General features: G+C 48.4%; 1 protein-coding gene across 1 annotated transcript in view; it reads left to right on the top strand.

The window, feature by feature from the left end:
- The window catches only part of JCAD (junctional cadherin 5 associated), a 37,892-nt gene extending 25,528 nt beyond the window's left edge, over positions 1 to 12,364 (top strand). The window contains exons 3-4 of the mRNA XM_028120851.2: positions 513 to 4,297; positions 9,944 to 12,364. Coding sequence (XP_027976652.1) covers positions 513 to 4,297; positions 9,944 to 9,978 — 3,820 coding nt within the window. The 3' untranslated portion in view covers positions 9,979 to 12,364. The remainder of the gene's footprint in view (positions 1 to 512; positions 4,298 to 9,943) is intronic.
- The last annotated feature ends 264 nt before the right edge of the window (positions 12,365 to 12,628 follow it).

The following is a 12,628-nucleotide window of genomic DNA, read 5'->3' as shown; positions in this document are numbered from 1 at the left end:
ACCCGGCTGTCTGTGCCTGAGCAACCCTTTCTCATGTTTCCTGCCCACGCTGAAGTTAAGAACCATGGCCCTGGGGTGGAGTTCTGAGAAGCAGGTTCCCAGACGAACTCCTGGAGAGCTCAGTCGTCAGGACTCAGCAGGGAGTGGACTTCTAGTGGCCCATGACCACACTTTGAGAAATGCTGCTCTCGAGTTGACCCTTGTTCCCTTGGGCACTTCGAAGTTCTAAGAGCCTTGACATCTCTCGAGTACCACCAACATCCTCATGTTCTTGTGGGCAGCCTGTTGCTGCCACTCCTAGGCCCTTGGTGGCAAAACTCGTGGTTGCCTTCCAACCATAATTAGTGGGACATGTTCTCTTTAAAGTCCATAAGTACTCTGGTTAGGAAGATATTTTGCAGAAGTACTGACCTGAGTTTGACTCGGAACGCCAGTCACAGAAGCAGAGAAGGACGTGTTTCTTCTGTGTGGTTCTTCCCCCGGTATAACCTCTGTGCCTCTTTGTTTTGTAGGTTTTATCATCAGCCCGTGCTAAGGTGGTCCTCTCAGCCCCAGACTGCTCACGACCACGCCTGCTGGAGAAGAAGAGGGCAGGAGGTCAGTGGCCTGCTGGGGCCAAGGGACCGAGACGATCTGGAGGTCAGAGGCATGGCCCAAGCACAAGGTCTGCCCATCCACACAAGGGAGGGTCCATGGGAAGTTGGAGGAAGGACAGAGAATGTGATGAAGAAGGCAGTTTGGGAAGAAGAGCTGAGAATGGCGGGACCTGCCAAGTGGCAGAATATAAGCCTCGAGAGCTGGAACCAGCCAAGGAAATTAGGGCGGCAGATGTCTGATGGTGATGGGGAGAAATTATTTCAAGATCTGTACCCATTCATGCAAGGAGAGCAGGCATTGAATTCCCAAAGCAAAGGGAAATCCCAGTCCCTGCCCAGGGTTCTTTCCCCTGAGAGCCTGAGTTGCATGGACATCCCCATTCCATTAAATGATGGACATTTTCCAGGTGTTCCTAAAATGCCATTTTATCCCCCAAATTGTGCACCAAATTTGGAATCCACAAGGAACCCTGAGAAGAGCGGCTCCTCGGTCCCTTTACCCCGGCCCAAGTTTGGGCGACCCCTCAAGCCCCCGTCCTATGACTCTCACCAGCACTCCAGGGTGGGAGTGGAGAACAGCGACTCTCCGGACAGTCAGCAGGTAGACCTGTGTGTCTCCTACTTGAGCAGAACTCACGAGCCCAGGCTGGAGCTGTGTGTGTCCGACTCCGGTTTAGAGCCCCCGGTGTACGTGCCTCCACCATCGTACCGGTCACCACCCCAGCACATCTCCAACCCCTACGTGGAGGATGCAGCACCCAGGCCCGAGGGTGGCGGTTCCCGTCAGCAGCAGCATCCAATGGAGCTGCCGGGCCCAGGTTGTCAGCTTCCTCCTGGCCCCCCGGGACCCGGGAACGAGTATGGCGTGAGCCCACACTCCCCTTGCGGGGTCCCCCTGCAGCCCCGGCCTACCACCGCTTATGACAGCTCTGTTCTGTATATTCCCTTTGATGACCCACGGATCCGACATTTTAAACTAGCCCACCTGCAGGGCTTCTGTCAGGAAGCAACGGCTGATGGGCAGCCCTACAACCCCAGCCCCGGCGCCACCCCGGCACCTGCGCATGGACACAGTCAACATGATGGCGCCGCCTCGAGCCCGCAGAGTGCAGTGACCCCGCCAGGCAGTGTGGGTGGCTCCGCCACCACCGATCCCAGTCCCCAGTGGTCGTGGGGCCCGCGCCCCAGGGATGCAGAGAACGGCGGCTTCCCTGAGCAACGAGACCATGGGGCCATGAGAGGACAGTGGCCTGCCATGGGGGGCGGTCAGCAGGGACACACAGAAGGCCCAGCCTCCTCCCCCAGCCCGCAGGGCGAGAGTACCTGGGAAACTCGAACCAAGCTCAAGAAGTTTGAAACTGGGATTCCAACCAAGAAAAGTTCAAAGAAAAAAATGAACGAGACGATATTTTGTTTGGTTTCCATCCCAGTTAAATCCGAATCACATCTGCCAGATATAGATAGGAACAACAATGACTTAAAACAGAGCACTGGTAAAAAGAATGGGCTTGATAAGAGCCCGGCTTTGCAAGAACAAAGTCTGCTGAGCACGTCTTCCACCGACCTGGAGCTGCAAGCTCTCACAGGAAGCATGGTTGGGAGAACAGAGTTCCAGAAACAAGATCTGGGGGAACCAGAAGAAGGCAAACAAACAAATGACCTCAGATTCATTCACCCTACAAAACACAGAGAGCTCGAGTATTCTGGCTCGTGGCCAGGGCACCAGTACAGAGATCAGCAAACGCAAACCACTTTCACCGAGGACTCCAAAAGCCCACGGCCCCTCGCTGCTGAGAAGCCAGGAGGGTCCCCAAAAGCCGTACTGACTCCCAGACTTTCAGACCCCCTGGCCTCCGAAGCTCACGCGCCCATGGCGTTAGCTTCCAATGACCAGAACCAGAGGCCAAAGGCGCCTCCCCTCAAAGGTCAAATGTCCCTCAGCCCCTCCAGCAACAGTGCTTTCTCAAGGACTACGTCCTGCATACACCAGGCACCTGCCCCAAAAGCAGGGCCCGGTCAGGCCGGTGCAGATGGCCGTGGCCGCAGCGCCAGCCCTGTGCCCCGGGGCGAGGTGGTGAAGGGGGAGACCACCGGCCCCTGCAACAGTAAGCAGCTGTTCGGGCAGTTTCTCCTGAAGCCCGTTAGCCGGCGCCCCTGGGACTTGATCAGCCAGCTAGAAAGTTTTAACAAGGAGATTCAGGAGGAGGAAGAAAGCGGTCAGAGTGGCAGTGACAGTCGCAGTGAGGACAGTGACACAGAGTGGCTGTGCGAAGGCAAGAACTGGGGCTTCGGTGAAGCCAGCCGGGCCTGGAGAGCTGAGGAACCCCGAAGGAGGCCAGCGCTGGAGGAGCCTGGGGCCCGGCCGGGAAGAGTGAAGAGCAAGTCTGAGAGCTGGAGCGAGGAGCAGAAGCCTGGGCGGCCCTGCGCCCCGCCTCAGTCCCCGGGCCCCGCGACGGTGGGGCCGGGCGGCGGCAGGGGTGCAGCCTCGCTGTGGGCGCACGGAAGCCCGGTCGCGGAGGAGGGGCACCAGGAGGTGGAGCACAGAATGAACAAGCTAGCCGTCAGCCCAGGTCCGCCGCACAGAGTGACGTCTTCTAGGTCAAGTGACACAAAACCAGCGCCCTCGTCCGATCCAGCTGAACTGAGGCAGCCCCAGGGAAGTCAGGAGCTGCCCGGTGTTTCCATTTCTGGGGAGCTGAGCACAGCACCCCCTTGGCGGGCTGGGGCTGGAGGGGAGAGCAGCCCGCTGCTCCCACTCTCTCTTGCCAGCAAACCCCGAGGACTTTCCGCACCGGACTTGAGGTCTGTGGGGCTGCCGCCCGCACAGAAGCCGAGTACTGATAAGTTAGATGGGTCTTTAGGGGAAGCAAGTGCAATAGAGATCCCCCCGAATGAGTCCCTTCAAGCGAGGGCTGCGAGGATCCTGGGTATTGAGGTGGCCGTGGAGTCCCTGCTGCCGGGCGCCAGGAGAACGGGACAGAACCAGCACCCCGGGACTGATGGAAGTGCCCGCGGGCCAGAGGCCCCCAGGGAGGAGTCTGTGTCCAGCTCGGCCGAGCCGGATGACCCCCCCGTGTCCACAGACGCCTTTTATGGCAGGAGAAAGTGCGGCTGGACCGAAAGCCCTCTCTTTGTTGGGGAGAGGGACAGTGCCCGTCGGGCTCCCCTGGCTGCTGAGCACTCAAGTGTGGACAGCACTGTCCCCAGCAAGGCCCCGAGCCCCGAGCCTCAGCCCAGCCCCCAGGAGTCCCAGGCCTTCAATCACAAGGACCTGGGGACAAAACCACCCTTCAGGTCCACTCTGTTCCATTTTATAGAGAGGACCCCAAGTGTGTCAGGCTCAGAAAAGAGGCTCAGAAGCACTTCCAAAGTGATCGAAAGTTTACAAGAGAAACTGGCCTCCCCCCCGAGGAGAGCAGACCCTGACCGCTTGATGAGGATGAAAGAGGTGAGTTCTGTGTCTCGGATGAGGCTCCTGAGCTCCCGGAGCACTGACTCCATGGAGGAGGCTGACGAACTGAAGGCCGAGAGGGGCCCCGGGGTGCTGCCTGGAGGCCCGGTGTCTCTGAATGCTGGGGAGCTGTTGCGGAAGGCCGGGCACCCGCCCTCTGTCTCCAGGGGCGCCCCCTCGCTGGAAGAAGATGGCCATCCGTCGGCACAGAGGGACAAGAAGAACGTCCAGCAGGATTTCTGGTGCCCAGGTGAGGAGTCGGGCGAGCAGGCGGGCGTTCTCAGAGTAGAGAAAACACCAGGTTGGTGGATGATGAAAATCCTGCGTTGGTGAAGTTGAGATTGTGAATTATTGTTCCAAAAGATTCTTCCTTTTACAAAGAATTATCCAGAAGCTTTGCTTAAAAATCAAGATCCTGTGGTGTATTGTGAAGGATTATATCTTTATGGAAATTACCTATGCAAACAATTACATACAGTTATCTATATAAACAAGTTTTGGGTCCCTTACACCGTGAAGAGGTAAATCAGTAAAGTATTCCAGCTTTGGTGCAACACCTTGATGAACCTTGCAGGAGGCCATAACATGGGTAGTCTGCACTCTCTCCCAAAACAAGCATTCACGCAGACCACCCACATGCTCTTTATTAACTCTGATAAGAAAAACGTACCCAGATAATGATATAAACTGCCTAGCCCATGATGTTGTGTCTCACACTGCACCTTCCAAGATCCTTTGTCCCCCATTTTATCTATTTTTGCTATCACACCTTTTATGAAGCTTGAAAAAAGTTTAGATAAAAGGAACAGTTTGCACTTTCTCAACACCCTACCCCTTTACAAAAGGTTCACCCATCAGCTCTGTCCCAGAAGGCCCCCTGAGGTCTGAGTGCTAAAGCCCAGGACAGAGGGTTTTGGCAGCAGGACCGCACAGGCCTGCAGGCCTCTCCCTACTGTCACCTTAATGCCTTCAGAGCTGCTCCAGGTCAAACCATGAGGTGGGTTCCTGGTGGCAGCAACAGGGATTTCTCACCTCTCAGCTCTGTCACAAATAGGCAACTCTGTTTCCAGCATTTTCTTTAGGGGCTGGGGAATTAGCAATGATACATTCTAGAACTAATGAGAAAGAAGAGTGGAGGGACATGTCAAAAGGCCCGATCGTAAACCGCAGACAGGAAGGGACCTTGAATCGTTCATTCGGACCTTTTAATAGTAAGGGGAAACTGTGCCCTTGTGTGTGTGACCTCCCTGACCCGGGGCCCCGGGCCCCCCTCCTGAGCCACGCCCTCTGGTCTTACTGTGGGGTGGTGCCCTTACCCCCACCTTCTCTCTTTCCTACTTGGAAATCCAAGAATTTAAAAGTCAATGGCCAAGATTCCTTATTTCAGCTAGAAAAGTCCAGAATTCTTGTTCCACAAAACATCCCCATGGCACTTTTTACATTTTCCCACAAATGCACTATGATTCTTGGGAGTGTTAGCCAAGTGTTGCTCAGTTGCTTATACAAAATACATGATTGAAATAACCCATTAGTCAGGGCCCTCTTGGATCATCTGACTTGACAAATGTGGTCTTTGCCAAGAAAGAGAACACTAGGGTGTGCAACTCTTGCCATAATGGCGGAAAAAAGTGTTACATGGCCCATTTTTTGAGCTATTGGGACTTACTAGGCTTTAGCCTAGTTCCTCTCCTGGTCCCTCCCTCTCCCCACCCACAATATGCCCACTTGCTTTTAAGTGTGAGCTAAAATGAGTTTCTTCTTCTGTCCTGTCTCATCCCAAGAACTGTAAGGATTTTAAAATGAGACAAATCCTGTTACATTAAAACACCAGTTTGTCAAGATTTCTGTGTCTCAGTCCACGGCCCACATATTTCGGGAGGATTTTATAACACAAAACTTCTAGTTCAGTAAAGCACTCCCTCACTTGTTAGCTTGATCATTTGGCATGTGGATAGGGTCGGACAGGTATCTGAAAACATGTAGATAATGCCAATTTTAATGTCAGCCAGCCATTAGAAACAGCTCTTCATAACCTTTTTTTAAAAAAAAAAACAAAAAACAAAACTATAGTTACTGACAGTAGAATTTTTTTTCTCTCCATCTGATGCATTTATTAGTACATAATAAGATGACCCCAAATCTAAAGGCAGAGAGCTCCTCATGATGCCACATGGCTCCCTCTGACACTCTTAATTGCATAGCAGGATGCCATTAGGGACGATTTCGTACACGCGCAAGGGCTCAGGTGAACCTCCATCAGCCCCTTATGTGACAGTCACCAGGCCTGTCCCAAATCATTCTGAGAGGAATGCAGATCATAGGATGGAGATGGTCAGACTTTGAGATATGTTACCTTTTCCCCTCATTGTTGCTTCACAAGTTAGAATAAAGCCTTGTTGCTTTTTTTGCTGATAAACTCTTGGATTTTGTTTTCCTCTTGATATATTTTATCATGTTACACACACGAATCATCATCTCCATCCCCACCCCTGTTCCCGTCATCCCGGTGGGCAGGAGCCACTTTGCCGCTCCCAAATTCACAGCCCACTTAGATTCAGACTTTGTTCTGGAATTTTAAAATAAGTTTATGTCACAGATATCTGTGACGTCCCCCTGCCCAGCATACACACGCACACACGCCCTTCTAGAGCTTCATGATCTGTGTGGTGTTGCAGTACCCGTTGTATCATAAATACCTTTATTGCAACTTAAAGGTGGTCCTTTCAGCTGACATCTTTTTAGTGGTCTTTTGGGCCTCTGGCTAAGAAGGCAGTACCTCAAAACTAACTCAGGTGACAAAATTCCATCCGTGCTGGATGGATCATGTTCCAGTTTGGAAGCATAATCCAGGCACTGGTAGTGTTCAGAGCCTGCTGGTTCCGTAGCCTCCGTGGCAGACCCTGTCCATGTGGGCGCAGGGAGAGAACCCGGAGAGACTGCTTCAGGCTAAGGGGTGCGTCCTGGGATGGTGTGAGGTGCCAAGCAATGGCACTCGGGGGAAGGCTGGATATCAGCACAGCTTCGAGGTCAGTAGCTCTCAAGCATGTTAATGCACAAAATACCCGCAAGGGTAGGACTTAGTGAGTGGTCTCCAGCTGAAATATTGCCCACTGGAACGAGGATTCTCATGACTCAGTATTCCGTCCCCTAGACCTGCGTCAGCTGGGATGATAGCTCCTGGTTTCATGTGGGTCCTTGAGCATTTGAAATGGGGTTCATCCAAACTGAGAGGTGCTGTGAGTGTAAAATACACACCAGGGTTCAAAGACTTAGTCTGAAGTTTCTTTTAAGTTTCTCAATTTTTATATTGATTCCCTGTCGAAATGATAATTGGATATATTTGACGAAATAAGATATATTATTAAAATTAACTTCACCTATTCCCTTTTATTTGCTTTAACACAGCTTCTAGAAAAATTTAAAATAACGTTATGTGGCATACATTATATTTTTATTGGACCTACACCCTCCACGATCCGCAGAAGGAGCCCGTTATCCTCCAGAGTTCTTTCCCCGGCTCCCTGGCTCTGGGCCGTTAGCTTCAGCAGCGGGGCTCTGGGGTGCAGGCCTGTTCTGTGGGGGTGTCTCCCTCTGCCCGGCCCGAGGTGAGCTGCTCAGTGCCCACGGTATGTACCTTGAGGCTCAATAGATGCTCAAGCTCTTCCTGGCCTCTCAGCAGCTGAAAATGTGCCCCTCCCACTGCATCATCCGTTAGTGACTGCCCACCCCATTTCCAGTGGAGAAAAAGGTGTTTTTGCTCAGAGGAGGGCCCCCTCAGATTCCGCACCCGGGAGGCTGACTGAGCACAGAAATGCCACGCTCGGCTGTCGGTAGCCTGTGTCATCACACTGGGTGTGGCCAAGTGTAAAAGATCAGAAGGCAGCAGACCCGCCTGAGCCCCACTTGCTTTTAGCCACGTGGGCGCTTGGTGCAGCAAATCGTGTTGGAGGCGGAGCAGGCTGCTTTTCCTACACGCGGGCGCTGTGTCCTGTCTGGTTTCTAACGTCTGACTCTGCGCTCTAAGCACGGTCATCGTCACGGTTGTAGTAGGGATCATAACCCAATCGGGGCTGAGTTGAGACGGTGGTGGGAGGCGTGGGAGAACATTCGGCTGCTAGAGAAATTGGGATCTATATGGCCTTCGTCATGTACAGCGGTCCAGACAGATTTGAGCAGAGATTGTTTTGCAATAGTGTTTATAGCTGTCAAACTCTACCAATCCTTCCAGATTTCATAAGTGTTTTTTTCTTAAACAGTTAGGACACCTTTGAGCTGCTGTGGCAGGAAATTCTGACTAGAGGAGGCACACAAGTGAGTTTGGGGTTGACAGGGTCCCAGAGATCTGTGAGTCCCCAAGGGGTCAGATTCAGCATCACCCAGCTGTAGCCTTCATGGTAGCCCTGGACCATTGTCCTTGTGTATGGTGTCCCATTTTGGAAACCCCACTGCTCCACTTGGGCCCAGGTTGGGACTTTCCAGTGTGGGCTGTGGAATGGGTCAGCGCGGTGGCCCAGGCCCGTACACCCGGGTGCGTGGGAAGGCCTAGAAGAGGGTGCTACCAATCATGTGTCCATCCCGGGCCCTGTCTGCTGGCTGGTGACAGTCAAGGACAGGAGGCCTCTCATTGCCAGCCAAGTGGTCAGGATTTCAGGGTCCTCAAGCCTTTCAGGGACAGCATTTGATCACAGAGATGCATTTTTTTTTTTTTAAGATTTTACTTATTTGAGAGAGAGAGTGAGAGAGAAAGAACGTGAGTGGTCAGAGGAGAGGAGATCAGGGAGCCCAATGTGGGGCTTGATCCTGGATCTCCAGAATCACGACCTGAGCCAAAGGCAGACGCTTAACCAACTGAGCCACCTGGGTGCCCCACAAAGATGCATTTTTTTTTCCATTTATATGAAATTTTTTTAGAAGATTTTTATTTATTTATTGAGAGAGAGAATGATAGAGAAAGAGTATGACAGGGAGGAGGGTCAGTGGGAGAAGCAGACCCCCTGCTGAGCAGGGAGCCTGATGTGGGGCTCGATCCAAGGACTCCAGGATCATGACCTGAGCTGAAGGCAGTCGCTCAACCAACTGAGCCACCCAGGCGCCCCAAGATGTATTTTTTTTTAAAGCAAGATTTCATTAGAGTTGTAATTTACAAAAAAAGGAAGAAAGAGAGAAAGAAAAGAAAGAAAAAAAAAGAGAGAGAAAGAAAGAAAGAAAGAAAGAAAGGAAGGAAGGAAGGAAGGAAGGAAGGAAGGAAGGAAGAAAGGAAGAAAGAAAAGAAAAAGAAAGAAAAGAAAAAGAAAGAAAGAAAAAAAAAAAGAAATCCTTAGTATCAGCCAGACATAGCACTGCCGGTTTACCAGTGTTGCATTTAGTGTTACCGATGCCCTCCTGTTCCACTGTGGACCACAGGAAAGAACTATCAGAAATTAAGCAACTCACGGGGTGCCTGGGTGGCTCAGATGGTTGAACATCTGCCTTCGGCTTGGGTCGTGATCTCCAGGTCCTGGGATCGAGCCTCACGTCGAGCCCAGCGTCGGGCTCCTGGCTCATTGGGGAGTCTGCTTCTCCCTCTCCCTCTGCCTCTCCCCCTGCTCATGCTCTTTCTCTGTCTGTATCTCTGTCTCAAATGAATAAATAAAATCTTTTTTTAAAAAATTAAGCAACTCACATGTTTCCATCTGTGATTAGGTAATGATCATACATGTCCTTTTAAAAACAGTCTTTTGATGATAGTTTCTTACTCAGTGAAATCAATATTGTTTAAATGTCTAAGCATTCACTACACTTGGGGAGTTTTTGTTCCCTCAACATACTTATTTATGGTCTGAGGATTAAACAGAAAACACATTAATTGAATATACCACTAATTTTTTTGTTTTGCTTTTTTTTTGCTTTTTCACAGATTCCTATGACCCTAGCAGAGTGGAGAGGGTGTGAGGAGATGCCAGTGAAGCCCGAGATCACTAGAGTTTACTCACCAGGGGTCGTCTTGTCTGGCCTGCCCTCCCGGCTCTCCCGCGTGTAGGCCGGAGCCTGCTGGCTTGTAGATCCCGTCACAGCCTCTCCCACTGCCACCAAGGAACTCCTCGTCCCTACAGAATCACTTTGTGGAAATAAAGCAGTAGTCCATTGAAACCATCTGTTTTCATAATATGAAGAGTTAATACCTCTATTTAGAAAGGAGTCACATAAACTCTCCGTAATGATGGATTTAGCCAAGCTGGTAAATAGTTTGGTGTTAATCTGGTTCTATGTGAAAATTCAAACGTGAATGATTTTGAGAGGACTGCGAATGTCATAAATTCCCCTCTGCATCTCCACAGCCTGTGGTCCATGCTCGTGTTAAGGAGTTTGGGACTTGGGCCAACTGCCCAGTGTTCCAGCACTTTGAGTTTAGGGGAAATGGGATGAATATATATGACCCGTTTCTAATCAATTTGGCCTTCTGCTGCTGCAAGTAACTCTATTTATAAGTAACTTGCCATCAGAGAATAAAAGCAATATCTTTTTAAGTTCCTAAAAGATTAAAACTTGTACCATAATGTACTCAGAGTATTATTTATCTGGCGATGAAATACTTTGATCATTCGCAAACACGCCATTGTCTGCTTTGCCCTCAGTATTATCTATTTTTGTGTTCTGTATGGATGTTTAGAAATTCTTTATATGAAAAATAATTGCTGGTTTAAAATAGACCATTTTAACAAAGTAACTATATTTCTTTTTACAAAAAATGCTATTTTTCTATGATGTAAACAATTGTGAGGTGGCAGATTTTTAAGGAAGTATTATTTTATTTAAGAGTCTGTATCCCTTTGTGTGAGAGGAACCCAGAAAGGGTTCACGTTTGTTTTAAAGCACACATCCCTTACCCCTTCACAACTCAGCTCCTTTTCTTTTATCTTAGAAAGAGATGTCCATATAGACATTTTACAGGGTTAATAAAATGAACTTTTCACAAAGATGCTTTTGCAAATGTAGCTGTAAGTGATATTTGAAAATAACCTGCTCAAAACCAGCCAACATCCTTACAACTATTTTTGCTGCCATATCCATTAGAATTACTAAAAAACATAGCTTCATCTCGATCTGTCTGTGGAGATCTCCCCTGAGACCAGAATTTCCAACCCCCTGCCCCTTTACAAAATATTGTATTTTTATCTAGAATGATCCTTAATTATTAGTCTCTGCATATTTTTAAAAGTGCCGGAGACATTATATATATATGCCAATACAAAAGTACTACGAGGCCTATGTATTCAACTGTGTTTACTATTGCAGTAGCCTGCACAAATTTTATGCATTTTTATGCGTTTACCCCTTCTTTTGAAGTAAGGTATCTTGTTAGCTAACACTTCCTGAATGGTTTCTTGTCTCCTTCCTTCCTTCCCTCTGTTTCTCTCTCTTTTTCTTTGAGAAACCACCTTATCTATTTTTAGACGTTTCAAATTCCTAAAATGTGAACCATTGGGTGGTCTGCAATTTGGCCCACAAACAACTCTGACTGGCCCGTTTTTATCTGTACCATATGACTTTATTTCCTAAGAACTTCATGTCTTTGGACTATAATAAACAACACAGAATCTAAGTAATTCTGAACAATCGTTTCAAATACACTTATCTGCACTCTTGGTTCTTACTCTTACTTCTTTCCAGATTTGGCTCTTGTGAAAAGCTGTAGTAGGCTCTTGCTTTCCCAGCAAACGAGATGGGCCAAATCTCAGCATTTGGAATGGTTAGAAACTTTTTCCCAGGAATCGTTTAATGGGGAGGAGGTCAGTTAGTCTGTTACAGTTGGTGAATCACTCAAGTCATCTACTAGAACCAAATGAGGGTGGCTACCTGGAGATCTTTGTGGGGTCTGCTTCTCTCCTTCAATTGTACGTATCTATCTTTGTTCTGACTTCCTCTTCAATTTGTTGATCCCATCTAAAAACTTCTTTTAATCAAAATAACTAAATTTTAGATTATTCTTCAAGAGAAAGAAAAGGATCCTGAAGATAAAAAAACAGGGTAACTTATGTATATCACAAAGCAAAATAGGATACTCTTTCAGTTTCTATTCTAAATTGTACCATCTTTCTGAAACCATTCTGAATTTAGTTGAAATTATCAGTATTTATACTTTGAACCTTAATTTCTGGATTCCAGCCTGTATATAAATCTTTTGGTGTGTGTTGGGGGGATAACTTTGACAATTCGACTTTTAAGCTTGCACATTCTGAGGTAAATAATACATTCTCTAATCCAAAATAGCTTCCCAGAAGTTTCAAACTTAATGCTAATTATTCTTTTATTATTACCACTTCTCATGCATATATAACTATCCATTATTATTTGTGGCCGGAAAAAAAAGTTCTCATATTTTGTGTTTGCCATTGTTTTTCTCGTATGTATGCTTAACTGTTGGTGTTTCATAATTTGGGGCTTATAAAATTAAAAGTTCTACATTTGGCCATTTGGACTCTACATGAGGAATTGCACATGAAATGTATTTGTACTTTTTGATTTACAAAAGAAGGGAAAACATGTTGGTAATAGAGCTGTAATTGCCTTGCTTTGAAGAAAATTTCAAAATTACCGAAAA

Source organism: Eumetopias jubatus, unplaced genomic scaffold (genome assembly GCF_037043125.1).
Source record: "Eumetopias jubatus isolate StellerSeaLion01/CBP00866 unplaced genomic scaffold, mEumJub1_p1.0 scaffold_8, whole genome shotgun sequence".
NCBI lineage: Eukaryota > Metazoa > Chordata > Mammalia > Carnivora > Otariidae > Eumetopias > Eumetopias jubatus.
This window is presented reverse-complemented; position numbering and strand designations above follow the sequence as displayed.